Source organism: Balaenoptera musculus, chromosome 3, assembly GCF_009873245.2.
Source record: "Balaenoptera musculus isolate JJ_BM4_2016_0621 chromosome 3, mBalMus1.pri.v3, whole genome shotgun sequence".
NCBI classification, from domain to species: domain Eukaryota; kingdom Metazoa; phylum Chordata; class Mammalia; order Artiodactyla; family Balaenopteridae; genus Balaenoptera; species Balaenoptera musculus.
In genome coordinates, this window is record NC_045787.1 from 132490401 (window position 1) to 132512220 (window position 21820).

Genomic DNA, 21820 nt, shown 5'->3' on the forward strand with positions numbered 1-21820 from the left:
CATTCTGATTCACAACCTTTCCCAAATGAACCAAGAGTGTTATTACTATTTTCATAGAAAGTGCATAGATAATCATTCAGCAATTGGACAGGTTTCTTCCTCCAAAGAGATTTCTTATTATTAATGACTGAGTAATACATGCCAGATGATCTAATAATTAATATGATTACCTAGAAATGCCTGAGCCTACTAATGCAGTAATTCTAAAAGTAATTTATAAGAATAGAACTGTGTATAATGTGTAAACTCGTGCCATTCCCACCTTAACTGAAGACTGAGGTGTATGAGCTGAAGCATTCTGATCTGGACTTGCTTTGTCCCCCGTGTAGTGTGCTGCTGCTCCAAGATCAATGGTTTTGGAAGGATTTGCTGTGCGCTTGTGTCTTGTGGTGGTGGTCTCTGTGGCCTGTGTGATATGGATATGTTTTGTCGTCACAGTCTCCTCTTCATCTTTGAATTCACCTTTGGGAGATCTGCCTCTTCTTGCTTTCTTTTCCTCATCACTGTCACTAAAAGATATTAAAAATGAAGGAAAATAATAAGACTAGGGATTACTTTAAAATGGAGCCCTCAGTGATTTGAGCTAAAGAATTTCAAATGCAGTAACTCCAAATTCCATACTTTGACTATTTGACAGGGATCAAGAGAATGTTATCTAAGCTACCTGAATAATCATATGTATGCACTGGGGAGCAGAAGTGGGAACCCATCAAATTCCGCAGGTAAGTCTAAAATACTGCTACAAAAAAGTATTTACATAAATGTGTACAAATAAAAAAGCCTGAAATAATTCAAGTGCTTATTTATTATAGATTTAAAGCTTAATTAAAAAATAAAATAGCAGGGTTATTATCATATCAGAATCAACTGATTAGAGCCTAGGAGCTCAAATAGCTGCATTTGATAACCATTTTCTTGAAATGGACAGTGTGCAACAACTACAGTTCCATTTATATAACAAGATTCTGTCACTGACTCTCATATACTAATGCAAATATATAATAAAATACTATAATTTCAATGGATATCTTTTAAATATTATCCTATCTGCATTCAAATGATTAAACTCTCATCTGTAAATGCAGAAAAATGAGGTAACACACTTTACAAGAACTGTGCTCTATTTTACTATATAGAATCACAAGATCAAACTTTTACAAAACTAAGAAAATTGCTTTACAGAAAATTTAAATATATTTAAAATATTTTAAAAGAATTCCTTTTCAGGCACATTCAAAGATTTTTTCTTCTTCTTAACATGCAAAAGGAAAAAAATACAGAATGAGTAAAAGAACTGTGTTTTTCATATGCCCCAAATAAAAAATGTCAGTACTAGTGTGCTCTCCAGTAATGACGCATTGGGTTTTTTTTTCTGGTGCAAGTAGGACAGAGAGAGAAATTGCCTGAAATACGTTCCATTACTTACTATTTCTTAATTTCAGAGTAGGTGGTTTAAATTATAAATATTCTGAAGTAAAATACTTAAAATTCTCCTTAAAACTATGACTATTATTACTGATGCAATTTAACTCGGACTAATCTAAAGCAATTTCTACTTAAATATAAATCAATTTGGAACCTGTACAAATCAAGAATCAAGAAGAATGGCTTCCCACACTGAGCAAAGGGGTTAAATGTATTTTTATCTATAAACATTTTAGGGAATCTACAAGTTCTGATCAAGTGTTCAAAACCCCTTTGTCACTTACTAATTTCTCAGCAACAAATGACCTAAAAATTCCCACCATCAGTCCTATATCTAAGACTGAAATTTCTTACCTTTCTGATGTCCAATTTGATTACAGTGCAAGATAATTTCTTTACAAGGTGAGAATGTAAACTTGACTAGCACACAATGAAATGAAAGCTTCATATATGATCAGTGTTCAAGAATTCCTGAATCTAATAATGAGCTAATAAGTCTAAAATTCTGATAACATGCCAGATAGGTCCCATGCAACTTTGTCTAAAAATCTATTCTTCTCTCACTAATACTCCAAGATGTAAGTCCCTGGTTTGCTCTTTAGTTACTAAAACAAATAACATACACTACATTTTCACTCTTTTAAACCTGAATATATAAAAGATTTAGGAACTCTAGCAGACCCTGTCTTAGAGGCAAATGTAGAAAAGAAAAAATCAAGGGAGAAACAAAAAAAAAAAAGAATAGGAAGACAAAGCAAGGAAAGAAAAATTGAGGGTGGAGGGCAAAGAAGAGAAAGTAACAAAACAAGAAGGTACATAGTTAGATTTCTAACCAGCCTACCTACCTGATTCCCATACTTCTTCAGGAAATAGCAACAGAATATGTGGCCACTATGTTTTAAGTCAAACCAAAAGTGTGAACACAAAGGCCACAAGAACATTAAAGAGGGAAAAACAGCACAGAGTATTTGAGGTAGGCATCGTTTTCCAAAGTTTAGTTATTTATTATTGCCATATGCATACACTTTCAGTATAAAAGAGCTAGAAATATAGTTGTAAAATATATTCAAAGTATTAAAAATAAATTCTGGTTCTTCAAAGATCATATTCCAGAAACAGACAGGAATTCCACAGATTTAATAAATATGGAAACATACTGAGAAGACACTAAAATATTTTAGAATCTGAATAGTTTCAAAACTATTATTTTTATTTCTTTTTAATGACCCCTAAATCTGAACTGTTAAGATTTTTTTATAAGAGAAAAAGAGATGATACTTAGTTACAAGAACTCACTTGAAGTTTTGGTTGCATCTCTGTGTTACTTTAGGCAAGTTCCACACAGCCTGATTGGGCTTCAGTTCTTACTCCCGAAAAATAATGGTAAAATCCTTGCTCTAGACTATCTAATAGAGATACAGTGAGGCACAAATGACAAATATCTTATAAAACTTGCTTTGCAAATTAAGTGCTACATATACTGCCCTTATAACTGGCAGAAAAACTAGTTAATAGTTATATTGGTAGGTAAGAAAAAGTGAATGCTAAAAGGTTCCTAGTACTGTTCTATGTAAAACTAAATACAAATACCCCAACATTAGAAAATGTAATCTATGAAAATATAGGTCACACTCGAAAACATTTTAGTCCAAATATCCATCTAGATTTTTTTTTTCTGGTATAAATTGGCACAGAATCTTAATGAAATGTCACAGGAAGAATTTTCAAACCCCTAACTTTTGTTTAAATCTAATAAAATAATAAACTTCATTATCCCTCACCAATACCTTAGATCCCTGGATCATCAGATGCCCAATTGCAAAATAAGCTGTCAAAGTTCTTACTGGGGAAAAAAATTCCAATAAATGGCCTGAATAAAAACATACAGGAAATGTGATCAATTTTAGAAATAAATGGACACAGACAAGGAAAGTATGTCAATACTAAATGCAAATAATGTCTGACATAGCATCTTATAAACAGCTGCACTGTATATATGATGTGTGTGTGTGTAAATACACACACACACACACTATATATATGTATAAATCAGCAGCAAATATACTAAAACTGGAACAATACAGCGAAAATTCGCATGACCTGGGAATTCCCTGGCGGTCCAGTGGTTAGGACTTGGCACTTTCACTGCCATGGTCTCGGTTCAATCCCTCATCAGGGAACTAGATTAGCCTGCCCCCATGCAAGGCTGACACGCAAATTCATGAATTGTTCCATATTTTTGCACAAGGCATTTTTAGGGGAGTGAAACTACTCTGTATGGTTCTGTAACGGTGGATACTATGCATTTGTCAACTGTACAACACAGTAAACCCTAATGCAAACTGAAGAGTTTAGTTAATAATATTGGTTATCAATTGTTAATAAATGTACCACACTAATGCAAGATGTTAATAACAGGAGAAACTGTGTGTGTGTGCATGTATTCTTGCACTCGGAGAGGTCGGGTTATGTAGCAACTCCCTGTACTTTATGCACAATTTTTCTGTGAAGCTAAAATTGCTCTAAAAAATAAAATCTATTAAAGAAACAAACAAAGCTGAATTTCAGATAATGCCAACACCCAAAACAAATAAACAAAAAAACCCAAGACCCAGCTGTGTCAATTTAGTACCCTTTCCAAGAGACCCAGGAGACAAAGTGTTAATACCTGCATCTTTCTGGAGAGTCTTCTCTATCTTTCCTCCGGAACTTGCTGATGGTGTCGTCAATTGTGCTTCCAATTTTATCACTCAGTTCACCTAATTTATCACTGAATGGAAAAGCACTCTTGTTTTTATCCCAGTCCTCATCCCATTTTGATTTAGGCTCAGGATCATATCTTTCACCTATATAAAGCATTAAAAAGAGAAGCAACTCTAAGGACGTTAAATTCAAAAGGTGTCTATAGTCCTTATTTCTGAAGCTTTTCCTCATAATAAAACAGTTTTCAAAGGAAAACAGAAAGCTCCCACAGTGCTGAATCAACACAATTACAGCAAGGCACAGCATGTAGTGCCAGTCATTAAGTGGCAGGAATGCAGATTCAAAAGCTTTTGTTTATGAAAACTAACACAACCTTAATGCACAGCACAGCATATCAGGAAGTTCTTAAGGGCTGCTGAAAGGAGTAGAGGAAAACACAAAAACCAACACAAGCTATATAAGCAAAAGAGAAATGGAAATCTTTTGTTTTCACAAAAGTCACTTAATGTATTATATTTCATTCCCATTTCTTAATGGTTTTTCAATTATTAGAAAAGCATTGGACAGCAACAATCTCTTACAAAACACAAACTATAGGAAACACTACTCTGAATGCTACATATCCCAATATACTGTAAAGACTCATAACTGTCATTCTTTACCATCAAACTAGAAAAATAAATGTACTTCATGGCATGGGAAAGCACCCTTCAATTATTTTAAAAAGGAAAGAATATTCTAACTACCAAAAACTATACAGACTAGAATCATGAAATATGCTCAAGCAGTTCAGAACAGTGATGATCTATTCAAACACCAAGTCCAAACATTATGCTGGGACTGGCAAAACCTAGGGAGTCTCTGTGTGAATTTGATAATGGAGATAGTAGATCACTGGCAGTGAAAAAAAGCCCCAAAATGTCAAGATTTGTTTTAGTCATTGACTTTGAGGGCCTAAAGAAGAGATAGGAATTACAGGCACTAAATGGAACCTTTTCCATTTCCATTTCCATGTCCAAACTCAACTTAAGAGCCAAGAGTACAAGGTGCAGAAAAATCACGTGTGGTTAAAAAGAAGACCGAAAATTAAGGCAGGGTGCAGAGAAAAAGGAAAGACCAACGGGAAACAGCAAAATAATCAAAAGGTAGATAACTGAGCTTTTGTTTAAAGTTTGGTTAACAAGTTCTGATGGCATACATGCCCTCTGGAGATCAAACAAAACCATTTTGCTGAATTACTCAGTAAAACTGCAAAGCCAAAATTTTCTGTGAGAGTTTGAGGATTTAAAAATACGTCTACTAAATCTGAAAGTGACCACCAACTTAAAGAGAACATGACAAAATGTTTTCTAGACAAAATTTAAGCCAGGATGGTATTATAAAAATGAATGGCTCTCCAACAATGTATATGTACACTTCAATAACAATGTGATGAACTAGCCTTTGAAAAGAAACAAATTTACAGGATAAATGAAAGCAGATGAAAACTAAATTAGCACGGTGGACATCATACTAAATGAGTGCCAGAGATACTGGATATTGGCAAAACATTATCTAACGTCAAAATAAAAAGCATGTAAAATAGTTAAAGTTGATTAAGTCTCTGAATAATATATATAACATTAAAAATAATTTATAAAAATAATAATAATAATAATAACAATAATTTATAAAAGAAGGCAATGCAGATACACAGGACATTCAACTCTATCTCTAATGCAGATGATGTAATTAGTTCACTCTAAGTCTAAAAACTTACTCAATTGTCTAAATTTATCTAATTATATATTGTGCTGATTAAAAAAAGGACTACTAGCAAGTAGAATGAGGAAAGGAGTGGAGAACAGCTCTTTCTACTCAAAAACACATTAAACTGCTAAAGCTACTTTGAAAAATCTAAAGAATAAAATATTAACTTGGGTAAATAATTAAAAGACTTCTTACTCCCCTAAACAAATAAAAACTCCAAAACATATTTATGTGATTTATTTAAGAGAAACATTTTTGCCCAATTCAAGAACTGACTTAAATGTGATATGGGACATTAAAAAAAGGAATTTTTCTGCTGTTAGAAACATCAACCAATTAAGTGCAGTATTTTTAATTTGAGGGCAAGAAAGCAGAGGAGCAAAGGAGCAAAGACATTTTATAGATACTCGCAAGGTAAGAAATAGAAGATTTTTACACAGTTACAATGAAGGAGTTACAAGATCTCAGTATAATTCAAATATAAACAAACTTAGATATGGTTGGGGGGCAGTTAGAGAGCCCCAATATGCAGCTGCTAAGTATACGCAGCACTGGCCTGTCTGTGTATATACAAAATGACAAGGGATTGTCAGTGTTCACAGAAGACAGAACGAGTCCAAAGGAACATCCTGTGAAAGAGAGTTCTTATTTTCTGTATCTGTTTCAAGCACCTACCTAGTGATCTATTTTAGGAAAACCATATTATTACATTAAAAATAAACATGAGCGGGCTTCCCTGGTGGCGCAGTGGTTGAGAATCTGCCTGCCAATGCAGGGGACACGGGTTCAAGCCCTGGTCTGGGAAGATCCCACATGCCGCAGAGCGACTAGGCCCGTGAGCCACAATTGCTGAGCCTGCGCGTCTGGAGCCTGTGCTCCACAACAAGAGAGGCCGCGATGGTGAGAGGCCCGCGCACCGCGATGAAGAGTGGCCCCCGCTTGCCGCAACTAGAGAAAGCCCTTGCACGGAAACGAAGACCCAAAACAGCCATATATAAATAAATAAAATTTAAGATATAATTCACGAAATAAATAAATAAATAAAATAAACATGAGAGATGAATGTTCTAGCTGTTCTTAAATACATTAGGAACAATACAGTGATAGGCCTAGACAAAAAACTGATGGTATTGTCAGTTACCTTTTTCTACGTCAAATTAACGCAGTGCTTAATTAAGGAAAGAGACTGAGGATGGACTAACCTGTAGCTCTATTTTTGGCCAAAAATAGAACTAAACTGGTTTTGAACTAGGAGGATAATTCTCTTCATCAAACTTTTTTTTTAATGCTCTACATGGTAAGTTACAGAAGTCCTTTTTTCTTCTTAGAATGGGAACCCCAAGAGGAAAGGGCATATATCTATTTTACTCTCTGTATGTCAACTCAAAGTTTGGTCATTCAATAATGCTTAATGGTTAAAATCATATTCTTGAACCACAAAAGTAAAAAATAGAAAGATTCCTAAGATCTACAGGAGCCAAAATGAGTATTACATATATCTCAGTATTGTATGTATTCAAAATAGCATTTTTGTCTTCTGTATCTCAATGATTCTTAAAATACACCCAAGAAGCTAAACTGATGCTTAGGTGCCAGTCTGTCTTTGATACTCACTGTATCTGAATCCTCCAACACTGTCTGAGGAAACCCCAACATATTTGTCTTTGTTCTTCTTTGCTTTCTTTCGCTCTTCACGAAGCCTGTCATCATCCTGGGCAAATTCAACCAATTCTTTCACCTTCTGGCGAATATTTATACCTTGATCCTTGCCATGCTCATCTGTGAGGATGGTAAGGGAGAAACAAAACTTTAAGAATTCAGTTAATATGTATCAAACCCTTCAACACATACAAAAAAGACATGAAAATTTCAACACAAGAAACCAACTTCAATATTTTAAAATGAATAAAAACAGGCAAATTGTGTTACTGAATTTTGTCATTCCCTCATCAAATCCTAAGTCTTGAGATGCAATTTTGCCTTGTAAGAGAGTGCAAAGATGAACTAAAAAGGACCACAGATAACGGTTCTATGCAAAATCAATTAAAGATCCACTAAAAAGGATTACTAACAATAACCATACAAAATGGACTAATATCCAAAAATGTTATTTTCTTTTTCTATGGTATTTTAACAAAACAAAACAAAACGTACATTTTAATGACTGAAAAGCACCCAAACGCCTTCGTCTCCCCAATACAAGTTTGGAAACACTAATTACCAGGATTTAGTGTAGCTGAAAAACTGAATTTTTAAAGTGCTTTCAACTGGGGTATGCTACAAAATGAAATGTGGTTCATTCTGTATCCTCTTTCACATTCAAAACCCACTCTGGCCTTGCTGCCTTTGCACAGTAAATATTATTTGGTGGGAGGAAAAAAAACCCCCAGCTTCAAACAGATGTGTGTGTTTTGGAGCTCTAACCTTTCCTTCCCATATGATTAAAGCTATTCCTTTATGGACATCACAGGGGACCAGTCTCCAGTGCATATTTTAATATAAACCCGAACACTCATGTTGTGTTGGTTCTGTTGTTATTAGCCAGTCTTTTCTGCAAGTTCTTGTCTTCACTAATTAATACTCTAGGGCCCCACGTCTTGGATTCTGCACTCGTCACACAACCAGCAACAGTCACATTCTAATTAGAGCGGAGAAGCTTCTAAGCTGGTTCAGGTGACTGACAACTCCAACTACTGTTGTAATTTGCTTATAAGGTTTTTCTATTGCTCACCTACAAAGTGGTAATTTTCCAGGGATCGCAAATCATAAATGTGTTCTCTGGCACTTGTAACAACACGCTCTGATCCATTCCTTATGAGGTAAGCTAGGAGCAGCAATGACTGTAAAAATACAAAGCACCAAATGAGATTTAATGAAATAAATTCTGGTAGAGCTCTGGTAAATGTCTAAAAAAAAAAAAAATTCTAACATTAGCAAATAAATAATCTTTGTGTGTGTATGTGTGTGTGGGGTTCTTTACCTTACATTAGACTTTAAAAGTACCTTTAAAAACTCATATTATCAATTTAAAGTTCCTCTTATACCAAGCGTAGTAATTATAAACTGTCCACTGGATACATGTGTCAAAAGATTAAAAAAAAAACTTAGATGTTAAATATCTCAATGTATGATATAAATGAACACTAAGCTTTTAGAAAGCTGGTTCAGTTTTAGTGTTAGAAACATCAGTTTAAAGAGAACAATTATTTGGTAATTATATGACCTCACAGCATTTTTCCCGGATAAAATTTAATTTGGGAGGTTTATGATGTGGCTTTTGTTTAAAAAACTTGCTGCTTGTTTTGGAAAATATAGATATTTTCTGCTAAAAACGTGATTTATGCTGACACGTTAAAAAAAAAAAGAATCAAAGGAAAAAAAAAACCTGCTGCCAACAAATATGAGAAAAGAATGTTTACGGGATTTCTTTTTGAGGTGATGAAAATGTTCTGGTTTAGACATTAGTAACTACTACACAACTTTGTGAATACACTAAAAACCAGTGAATTATGAATTCTGAACTTAACTTTGGAACAAACCTCACATAAAGATCTATGAAAATCTAGTTAGGTTGAAGAAACTGAGGGGCAAAAAACCCTCATTCTACCAGGAATTTATTCGTTAAAAAAGTAGTTTACCCAAGAATTATTAAAACAAACAAAAAGCTCTAATTAAAAAAAATTAATTTATAGAAATTTAAACTATTTCATCACTACTACTGTATAAGCTAAAGGAATGACAGTGAATGTTTTCAGAAACAACATCAAAAACATGGAACTAAATAAAGCATTGATTTTCAATATTAAAAGCCAGAAACATTGCTTTCAAAATTTCAAATATAAATATAATAACACCATTTTGGAAAGCACAGAAAAACTTTCTCAGCAGTGAGAAAATATCGTGGGGATGGAAGAACAGATTACTATCTTGTTTTAGAATTCTACATATGATGAGATCAGTATTAAATGAAAAGAATCTAACAAAAGAGTACATATTTGCAAATTTTAAAATGTTAGAATTTTAATGTTTTAGAATCTCTTGTTATACTTAAATTTAACACATATTTTTGGTGCACAATACTGTAATAATACTGGCAAATTTTTACGTAGAGATGACAAACCATATTAGAGGGTGGTTTTCATCTTAACTGCTCATACACTAAACATGCATACTACTATAGATTCATTACTTTTGACATGCACAAATATATGAAGAGTTGTTTATGGTGACTAGAAAACAGAACACAAACAGCAAATCTACTTCTTTTAATGTTTTAGAATATTCTATTCTAGGATTCAACATTCTTCATAATCACTTATGTATGTACACCTTAAAACTTCAAGCATTTGTCTTCAACGTGTCAAATAATAAATACAGACTAAAAGCCATACCTTATAAACTCTTCTCCAATTTTTTTTGTTGTCTTTTAACATTCGTGACCAAAGCATGTTCATAAGTTCTGGAAATTGTTCGTACATAAATGTAGCCCTGAAAAAAGAATAATTTTCCTTAAGAGTTTGCAGTGTGTTAATTCTGACAGTAGATGGCAGGCTTGTTCTGTGTTTTCCTAAAGAGCTTTAAAAAATTAATAAGCTTAATTCAAAAAAATTTAGATATGCTTCCTTAAAAATGTCTTTCTTATATTTTATACAATATCGAGCACATTCATAAGTCCCACTAATTAATATCATATTTTACAAGCCCTTCATTCACTGGCATAATCATCCAGATGTTCATCAGGAAAAAATTTTCCTAGCTTTAAGTCATTTTATATGCATTTGTCAAAATTTTAACAAAGTTTTTCTAAACTTCATTGAAAAAGAAAAATTTTATTTTACTTTTCTGAGCTAATATCTAAGGAGAATGGATCCTCTGTAAAACTTCCCCCACTAATATCTGAATGATTATATGCAAAATTTATATCTGGCAGCTAAACAGTTTAAAACTGAAAGCAAATTTCACATTTCTGGGTGAAGATAGTTGCATTCTTTCTGCACTGCTGAGTCAAATTATCACTTACTTGGCAATCTCTCCCATGAGTTGCCCAGAAGGTCCCCAAGGATCATCATTCGTTGCTTCTCGAACCTTAGACTCTATCTCTGAATAATTCATAACCACATTGGTGCTGCAGAGAAAAAAAATGCAGGCACATACGCACAAAGATTAGCATCAAAACTGAGAAACACATGAAAACTTAATAATGACACTACTGGGTGTCCTAATGAGATACCTCTACAGGGTGGGAAAGAAAACATCTTTTGTGCACAAGCTACCCTGAGGACACTATATAACACATTTAAGTTATCTTTAAGAAGATTTTACTATTCCATTAGGCTTCAAGAATACAGATGAGAGATTACATTAGAGCTGGCATAAGTCCAGTAAAAAATGGCTTTAGGTCAAATTAAAAAGGAAATTGAACATGCTACGGTCTATTATAAAGCTAAGTTGTCATTTTGCTGACCAGACCTGGTTTACATGCAGTCTTAGGTTTCCTGTTCACAGAAATTCTTTAAATTAATAAGCAAAATTATATAAAAGCTAAATGTTATTTATACTGTATAAAAAAAGCAATAAAAAATCAAAGATAACAGTCTAAAGATGTTTAGAACCACTATGAACATTTAACTGTAGTCCTTGTCTTTTTTCACTTACTGTACCACGTGCGTTTTCTACGTCACTGTGTAGTCACTGTTACCCTCAGTGGTTGTTTTTTTTTTAATTAATTAATTTATATTTTGGCCGCACTGCACAGCATGTGGGATCATAGTTCCCCAACCAGGGACCAAACCCGTGCCCCTGCGGTGGTAGAAGCGCGGAGTCTTAACCACTGGACCGCCAGGGAAGTCCCAGCCCTCATGTCTAATGGCTACACAATATTCCATCTGGAGACTGTATGATAATGTATTTAACTTTCACATAAGACTTCACCAGTGGTCAAGAACATGGATTCTAGGAGTCAGAAAGATCTGACTCCAATTAACTTACTTTGTGATCTTTGGCAAAATTATTTTGTGGGTTGGCCAAAAAGTTCGTTCGGGTTCTTCCCTGTAAGATCTTACAGAAAAACCTGAACGAACTTTTTGGCCAACTCAATATTTCTCTTCATGTTTCCTCAAATGTAAAATGGGAATAAGGAAGAATACTACTACTATCTCAAAGGGTAACATATCAAATGATACACAATGGTACAGTGTCTGACATATATAGGAAGTGCTCAATAAAAGTTAGCTATTGGAGATAATATCACCTATTAGAATTTAAAAATACCAATATTAAGTAATATTTTTATAAGAAAGAACTAACTTTGAAAAGAATACCTTACAATTAAGATATGAGATGGCAAAATGTGTGGTTGTTAAAAAAGAATTTCTCATGCTTATATGGATTGAAGAATTCAAAGACATTCTGAGGAGTACATACTGTGGAAATGTGACATGTTATATATAGTAGTACTCATTTGACATGTAACGCTCCAATTATTACTGAACAATTGTTACAACAGATGCCTGTAAATATGGTAATTCAAATCTTCCACTTAAAATTGAGTTTTAGAAAGAGTGAAAAAATAAAAATTTGGTAACTCTTACTAGTTATATCTACCCCTCTTTTGCTGTACGGTTTTTCAGTCATCAAAAAGTTGTTTTAAATAAGGAAGGTTTGGTTATAATTGGCACTCGAATCTCTCAAATATAAATTTCAAATTTATTACAAATACTTCAGTTAATAAACAGTTCAAATTTTAAAGGAACCATTATGCATATAAATGACTTGCCAAATCACAGAATAAATCTGGCTTCTAGATTTACATTCAGAATACTGTTCTATTAAGGTAGAAAAGCGAAATCCTATTACTTTCTTTCAAATCTTAGAGAAAGCTACCTCCTAAAATATCAACTGTTTGATAACAAATACAAATTATTTCCATGGCACTAAAATAAATCCCTGGTCTCCACTGCCTCCTTCAAAATTTAAGACTATTAATGAATGGATTTTTATAAAAACCCCATAATCATTCTATTAACAAAAATTTTATGTATATAAAGAAATAGTAACTTTTTTTTCTAATTTTGCTAACAATTGAACAAAAATAAGATTAAGGTGGCCAATGACATATTTGCAATTTAAGATGCCACAAAATAATGGATTTCAGAATGCTGTTATTTATCTAACTGGCTGAAGAATGCACGGCTTCGGCAGTTAAAAGTACAGCTGTGGGAATGAACAATAGCAATTAGGATTATAATTCATCCAAGCATTTCATGACCAAGAATGCACTTGAAACTGTTTGCACTGTTTAATTTGTTGGAGAACAAGATGAAGAGTTAATCTCTAGTCCATGTACATGAAATATTTTTGCTAGAGCCTTCATAAATGCTGTAGCTTTCAGAACACTACTTTCCTTGTTCAAGCTACAAAAGCCCATGGGTCAAATGAGAAAGGTCCTGTTTCCCTAACCCTTCACAAGATTCTTAGCTGAAGGCCTATATGTGTTTGAGTGCTGTATGTTTAAGAGGAAGAGGTGGCAGAGAGCCAATAGCTTAAGAAGCTCCTTATTTCCTTGGTTGAGAAACAATGGGAACTATGTAAAAGCACAACTTGCCATTAGAACACACAACATAAAATATAAAATGGCAACAACATGGAAAAATATGGCAACAATAGTAACAAAAAGTAACAAAGTTAGAACACCTCCATGAAGAGTATCAGGCTCTATTTTAAAACCATTTTCCAACAATACCGCTGCTTTCCAGAAACTGGAACGCTCAAGATGAGATCTGATGACATAAAGAATTCCAAAACAAAGTATTTTTAAGCTGCACTTAATTCAGAAACAAATGTAAACTAAAACAAAACAACACTGTATAGTTTGGCCTTATTCCAGGTCATTTAAAAATAACTGTTTCTAAAAAGGTAGAAATGGCATTTTGATCCTTCCTTTCCCATGTTTTCTATTGCCCTCAATCCACACCCTACCCATAATTCCAGTGCCCTTTTTAAGAAAGGAAAATAACTCCTCCCCTCTCCCCCAAAAAAGAAAAGTTAAAAAAAAAAGTTATGTCCAGATGTGAAAGGAAAACACAGCCAGCTTAATTCCTAAAACTTCTTACAATTGACACAAATGTTTTAAGAATGGATAATTCAGACACTAGAGGGGGATCTCTCATCAGTTTTTTAAAACACACAAAATTCAGACAAAGGTCAAGGATCTGTTCTGCAAACAAAATTAAAAGAAATTACCAGGGAGTGACCAGAGTGAAGAATATAAGAAGCTGCTCATGTTCTGAAGATTTTTACCTTACAGTAATATTGAACCACTGCTTTTTTATAAGGATAAAATCCACAATTAAAATCAAACCAGTGTTTTCACACACTTCACATGTGCTCCTCACAGCACCCCAGCAATAGGCAGGTAGGACAGGACTAAGAGTCCCCAAAGAGAGTACTTAACTCTGCACTACCCAGCACTACTCACTCAATTGGATTTTTAATGCTAACTACTAAAAGTTACCATCCTCAAGTCCTGTACACATGCTTCTATGGCTATATGAACACAGCCAATATTCAATTAAGTCAAGGGTTGATTATTCAATTTGTTAATGATTAGTGTTCATTTGGGCCCTCCTCTTTATTCCCCATTTTCTGCTTATTTCACTGGTCACAACTGATAAATATCAAGTTATTTTACTTGGTAACAGTTTGGGTCCAGGTTTTAGAGGCAAAATTGGTTGAAAGTAAAAGCTAAAATGGAGCTTTACCTATACATGGTCAGTGATTCTTCTAATCTGCATTAAGAATAATCAGTAAAATGACTGACAAGAAAAAACTTGAATAGTCTTACGGTATTTTTTTCCTGCCAAAAGTTCAAGAATATGCTTTGCTAAAACAAAACGACAGACCAGGAGAAAAGGTAAAGTACAGGTATAATCCAGTCTTAACTGCTAACAAAGGAATACGAAAATTGAAACAGATTTTATTAAGAAGCCTTTTTCCTAGCCTGCCTTTTAAATTTTACTTCTTTCTAAACAAAATGGAATCAAATGGGTCTGTATTTTTAATATGGTTTCTTCTTTTTGTTTTAAAGTTACTATAAAGCCTTTATTCATTCCGAGCTCAGGAAAAAATATTCAGCAGTATTTTCTATTAGACGGTTAAACTTGTGTTTTTTCGTACGAACATTCACATTTACAAACACAAGAGAGTCAGAAAAACAGAGGCAGCAAGAGACAGAGACAAATACAGCATTCAAAGTAATGTTTTAAATAATGTATTTCTTTTCTTCAAACTGTGTTTTCTTTTTTCCTATATTTTCCAAAATTTCCCCTATGAACATTATGTTGTAACCAAGGGAAAAGTATTAAAATGCCATTAAGAATACAAATCGAGTACTATATCATTAGCAACATTTTAATTATTTATAGGCAAACAAGCATTATGGTAGACCAAATTAGTATTATTTGTACTTCCAATGTCTTGTTATCAGGCTAATAAGTGTAGCAAACTAGTAACTAAAATATATGTATACAAACTAAAATATGTATACCAAATGCTATGTGTGTAAAACCACAGGGACAACTTAGGTACCTAATATTGAAATTAATGTGATTTAAAAAAAAAAAACTGTATTAGGGAAGAATAATTCCCAACATTAAAATCTATATTTAAGGGCTTCCCTGGTGGCACAGTGGTTAAGAATCTGCCTAACAATGCAGGGGACACGGGTTCGAGCCCTGGTCCGGGAAGATCCCACATGCCGTGGAGCAACTAAGCCCGTGTGCCACAACTACTGAGCCTGCGCTCTAGAGCCCATGAGCCACAACTACTGAGCCCACATGCCACAACTACTGAAGCCCGCGTGCCTAGAGCCCGTGCTCCGCAACAAGAGAAGCCACCATGATGAGAAGCCCGCGCACTGCAACGAAGAGTAGCCCCCGCTCGCCGCAACTAGAGAAAAGCCCGCGCGCAGCAACAAAGACGCAATGCAGCCAAAAATAAATAAATAAAGATACTAAAAAAAAAAAAATCTATATTTAAAAGTGACCTCTTGATCTTAGTGCCACAGATTTCAGAAGATACTTTTACGATATAGGTAAAACTATTATGCTCCCTCTAAAAATATCAATCTTTAAGAAACTTTTTAAAAACAATAAAACACCCTTAAAGTGAACACTGAAAAAGACAGTTTTCTCAGGTAACAAATTACTTATGCCAGGAAAATCTGTTCCTTTTTAAAAATGTTTCTAACCAAAAGAGCAGAGAAACAGTTTTAAGAATACTTGCTCTAAAAGCTAGATAATGGACCATGTGACATTAATTTTTCATCAGGGGATGATGGTCTTCACCACATTACCCTTATTTGCAAGCTGAACATTTACAGGTTCAATACTCATATTGCTACCCATCCAAAAAAAAGCCTTTTCTTGATCTGAAAATGAAACACAAAGCAATGAATTATGTCTTAACACAAGCAATGGTTCAGTAGAAGAATTAATGTTGCTAAAGCAGATGTTATTATCATATTTAATTATACAGTAACATAGTTATATAGCTACAGTGCTAAAACAAGGAAAATACTACAGTACTCCATCCGTATCATAAGAAAACTAATGAAATATTGATAAGTACAGAAAAAACAAATAACAAACCTGATGCTTGCCACTTTCTCTCTAATGCTACCACGCTGCCATTACTAGCACAAGGCCCCCTACCAAAAAATAAATAATTTAAAAATTTGAGTGAGGAGAGAGGGAAAAATATTTAATAGCATCTCCTTAGTAGAGAAGTTTAAATAAACTTACACTCAGCATCACATGACTAGTAAACAGCAATAGATGTCCAAATTATGTTAGGTTTTTCTAATTCTAATTAAATGTAGCCCATTTTCTATTATGCCGTAATGCTCTAAAATCAGAGAATTAGTAGTATCATCTGAGCTAAAAGTCTACTAATTAATATATAAGATGACATCACAAATTGTGCTACTAAAAGAACTAAATGCTGAATTAATGTTTAAAAAGATGTATTCTCGGTCATGGAAATTACATTTTCTTCGGTTTTAGTAAAATTAAAAACAAACTATCCAGTTGAAAAGAAGGAAACCAATGTACCCCCTCTTAAACATACATATTCTTAAAAGCAAGGTAAAGATTAAATAGGAAAGAACTGAAATTGAAGACATCTAAAATCTGAGGCTCTCAACCATTCTTCTGCAGTAACAAGATTTCAGAAAAGAATAACCTGCTTACTTAAAAAAAAATACCCTATTTCAATCCACTTATAGGTATGTAGTATGCTCATGTGCATATTATTTATGACTTCACCTATTTACACGGAGGACTGTGCTGGATTATGTACCTTCTGTTTTCCTCTTCACTTTTCAAGAGGGAACATTAAAATGCTAAATGCTACAATATTTAACTTGCTACTTTTAAAAATAATCAACAAGAATATGCACTGAAATATTATACCTCTTCCTTTAGCTATCACAGTAAAAAAAAAAAAAAATTAAACCCAAATAAATATTAAAGAGCAATCTGCTGCCAGGTTTTATTGAGAGGAAGGGGGTCCCATAGTCCTTTTTAAAGCTTCTAACTTTTAAAATAATTCTAGATACTTAAAGATCAAGTTACAAAGATCATACTATAACTAGATACCTAATACATTTTAAAAAAATGGCACAGACAGAAAAACTAAGTCCAAACTCAAGCAGCCTGCCTATATGACATTAAAACCACAGAAAATGTATTGTTCAAAACACCATTTTAATTGTTCCCTCCCCACATATTATTATGAAAAGTACTCCTAACTGACATAACTATTTTTGAAATTCTAATTGTTTTAAGGTGTAAGAAAATTAAGGACTATATACTCTTTTCTTAATCAAAAGCTATTCTCACATCAATTCTACTACCAAATTCTTTGATCCATTCTGAGTGATGCTGGCCTTCAATTTCAATAAATAGTTCAGACCAGTATTATCATGGGGTGGAGAAATGACCTATAGAATTTTAATCACCTGTGATGTTTTACTATTACTGAACACTGTTGATAGATACGGCTCAATATTCTCGTCATCTTAACTCAAAATTTTACACTGCATTTGTACTACTTACAGATAAAGTGGAAAGATGAATTCTACAAAACTGTTTTCTATAAAAGTATTTTTCATTCTGGGGGGGACAGGGCAAACAGAGAGCGAAATAAACACTAAACACTACTTTGCAGGTAGAAGAAACTATAATAAATCCCTAACATTCTTGAAAGATGAGCTGAAGACCTTTGTGTATATTTAAAATTGTGAAAATAAAAATGTTAATGTAGACTCCTGACAATCTCCCAGATTCAATCAAAAATTAAAGTATCCTGTGCATATTATACTTCCTTAACACAGGGTAACCAATATTTAGATTCACTAAATTTTATTTCTTAGGTGAGAAACTTTTGCATGGCAGAACACTTTCCATAAATTTCTTTTACTGATTCCATATGGATTTGATTGTGTCATCAGTCCAAGGTACTACCAAACCCAATGTGTTCCTCTTTAAATATGCGTAAAACTTCTATTTTCTGCCTGTGAATCATCATTTTCTTAGGCTCTGCCACATTCAATACCAGTACCAGAGGTTGGCTTTCTTTTGAGTCGTTTTTCACACAAAAAAAGTTAAGGTGTTACCACAGTCCCAGAACTGGAGCACAACAGGGCTGAGCTGCAAGGTGGATGCCAGTGACTGGCTTATTAGCTAAGTGACTAGTTCCCATTGACTGCAAGTCAGATTTGGATCATAACAAAATTATACATTATTTCCTGTTAACAAATCTTCTAAGATCTGTTCTAAAAAGTCAAAACTCTGAACAGAAAAATCTATCAAGACTCTACCTTAATTCAGAAAGGAGAACGGTCACACAGTAGGAAATGTAATGCAAAAAAATTTTATCTAAGAACTTTTATCAGTAACTGACACCGATTTATAATGTACTTTCTCTTCCAATCTCTAAAAACCGCCATTACAGATTATCAGTATTCTAAATGATATCGTTATCTAAAGATTTCAAGCTTAAAAACCAGCATTCCAAATCCACACAATTTCACAATGTGCATTAAAAAAATACTTGGGCCCTTGCTTATGTAACAGTTTACTGACCATTCCACGAAAATTTCCAGTATTGATTCAGTATCAGTTTGCACAAGCCAAAACTAACCAGACCCACATCTAAAATTTCTGAGATTCCTGATTTGTTCATCATTTAAGTATAAAGTAGTCCTAACATGTAACTAGCAGAAATAATAAATCTTATGAATTTGTCCCCCCAAAAAAGACCCCCAGAAAAATCACTATTTTATGGTTTATGTAGAATTCAAGGTAAGGGTACATAAGATGAATAATCATTAAAGAAGTCAATACTCCAAATTTAATTTCAAATGGCAAACTTTTTACCAGACTAGAATGTATACATAAATTGATCACTGGAAAGATAATTTACAGAAGCAGTAACTAAAATACCTCATTTTATATGAAAGATCATTAAATATTTATAGTCCAACATAAAGTCTTTTGGGAAACACTAGAAACCACATATAATTATTTCAATTTTCAAAAAAATACAGGAATTGATCCAAAACAAAAAAATACTTAAATTGGGATGGTAGTTGGATTTCTGCCCCTCAAAGTCTGTCATTTAATTCTTTTTTCCAAAAGGTACCGACTCCTTGATCACTATTAAGTGTGACTTAAACTGGCAACTTTTCAAGAAAATAGTTTAGTAATTTATGTAACAGATGTGCAAAGGAAAACTACATGGATGAGATAAGCCAAGAAAAACATCCTGATGTCCACAACTAAATTATGACCTGTGGGAGAAAGAAACTGTAAAACTATTTCCCTTTCCTTACAACTTCAGTGGTTAGCAATAGCAAATTACATAATCCATTTTATAGCAGCCCTTATTCAGACATTAAAATAAGCCTTGACTCCAGGAACTGTTCCAAAACACAAGGCCACACTAGAGGAAAACATTGCACATCTATGTATTTTCATGATCTGATTCATCTTTTATGGTTATTTTGTAGAAAAGCAAAGTAATATGTATATTAATTGATCAATAATTTATTAGAAATGAATAGGGCCCATATCTTGTCTCTGATCCCTGGACAAATCAACCACTGATGTGTCTCAGTTTCCTCATCTGAAAGGTAGTTCCTATGTATTACAGAGATTAAATGAAATGACATGTAAAACATTTAGCACACATGGTTACTTTTCTGCCAGTATTTATCATTTTTAGTTTGAAATATTCTTTATATGGCCCCTTAGAGTACACCGGCATTAATACTTATTACTTACCCATCTCATTCACTGCTGAGGGACTTTACAGTCACGGTAATTGGCAGCCTATCTGACCCACGGTGTGCACACTGAAATGAAGATTTCGAGCACGTAACTATACAAGGCAGGATGGCTATTATTTTAAAATGGCCAAAGATCTGGAACTGAGTTTCACTAAGAGACAGGACAAGTATCAATACAAGCCCTAGCACAGAAATGCCATTTTACGCTTAACAGAGTTTGTATTTTGAAGTTCACTCTCTTTAATCTTGGTACACGACCAACCATGAGCTAGGGTTTTATTTTTACATTAAGCAGCAATTTCTCCTGTAGTGGTGATCTGACATCATCTGATAATGTCTCTAACATTTTTTTGGATTCACTAAACTAACTCATAAATATCAGCTACTGGAGCCACACATCCCAAAGCAAATTACTTGAAAAACAGACTTTTAAGCTATTATAAGAAGAAACATATTTAGCATGAAGTTTATATCTACAATTTGGGGATATTGAAAAAGTTGCAGAATTCTGAGCTTTCAAAGTACCAAAAATAAGGTCCATGTAACTCACTCCATGAGGTGTCTAGCTGAACAAAGGATGTTAGAAAAGCCAGGACACCCAGTTTCTCTATCCTGTTTCCTCTATAACAGCAAAATCATTATACTAGGAAATGTCTGGATGTTCACGGGTCTTGATGGTTTACATGGAAGCCCTTCTAATGTCTCTCTAGCATAAGCACTGCTAACATGACCTGGGCAGCAGACGACAGGCTGAGAAAAAAGCTGTCCCAACATAGGCTAGTCCCACAATGCTGAGGAGTTATTATTTTCCAGAGAGGCACTCTGGCAGCAGTAAGATTTGGGGAGGCTGGAAAAAGGGAAGACTTTTTGAGTGGTTCAGGGAAGCAGCATGAAAAGCTGCTCCCAAGATGCTGCAGAAATGGTGCTTGGAACAATGTCGCAACAGAACAGGCAGAGGCAGCCACCACTAGGAAATTCTTCCCTTCACGGCTATAGAAAAAAGCTCTCACAACACAAAACTGTATGAACGTTAACTACTACCAACTATATAAAAACACATGTGCGTGTGGACAAAGCCTAAAGGAAAAATGCCCATAAGAAGTGTTGGGGTGGAGGCACATTTGTTTAAAATTTCACTTACACAATGAAAAAACATGATCTTTTTTTTAAAGAAAAGAAAAACAGTACTTGTATATAAAACTTCTTTTCACTTGCTAGGTAAGTGTCCATTGGCTGGAGGAGGATCAGCTTTCACTCCCCTGCCTCAGCAGCCTGTGTGTTATATCAATGCTCTGTCTGCACAGATAAAAAGCTTTCTAAGAAGACAGCTATGGATGGAGGGCCAGAAGGTAAAGGTATCAGGTTGCTCTCTGCCCCTTGGCTCCTGCAGAACACTGCTGCCTCAATAAGAGACATACCCAAAGAATGAATGCCAGTCCCAACCCAAAACCATTTTCTTATTTCCAGCTGACTTTTTCTTTTTTATCACGTATCTCTGTAACTGTTAAGATTTTCATTTTTTGTTTTCTTCTGAAACAGTACTCTAGTGTTTTGTGAAAAATACTCTGGGAGACATTAATAGGTGTTATGTGAGAA

The 21820-nt window shown here is 34.0% G+C and overlaps 1 protein-coding gene and 1 pseudogene across 9 annotated transcripts in view; one reads left to right on the plus strand and one right to left on the minus strand.

The window, feature by feature from the left end:
- CLINT1 (clathrin interactor 1) overlaps nucleotides 1–21820 on the minus strand; it is a 66749-nt gene that overhangs the window by 17965 nt on the left and 26964 nt on the right. For 7 of the 9 annotated variants that reach the window (XM_036846505.1, XM_036846515.1, XM_036846512.1 and 4 more), the window contains 6 exons: nucleotides 10898–11002; nucleotides 10269–10365; nucleotides 8609–8717; nucleotides 7492–7656; nucleotides 4094–4271; nucleotides 263–509 (listed from right to left, as the gene is read on the minus strand). In XM_036846505.1, the coding sequence (XP_036702400.1) occupies nucleotides 263–509; nucleotides 4094–4271; nucleotides 7492–7656; nucleotides 8609–8717; nucleotides 10269–10365; nucleotides 10898–11002 (901 nt within the window). Of the gene's footprint in view, nucleotides 1–262; nucleotides 510–4093; nucleotides 4272–7491; nucleotides 7657–8608; nucleotides 8718–10268; nucleotides 10366–10897; nucleotides 11003–20219; nucleotides 20291–21820 lie in introns of all 9 variants that reach the window. The other 2 variants (XM_036846509.1, XM_036846508.1) reach the window with 1 other exon arrangement.
- On the plus strand, nucleotides 3466–3666 carry LOC118893703 (annotated as a pseudogene).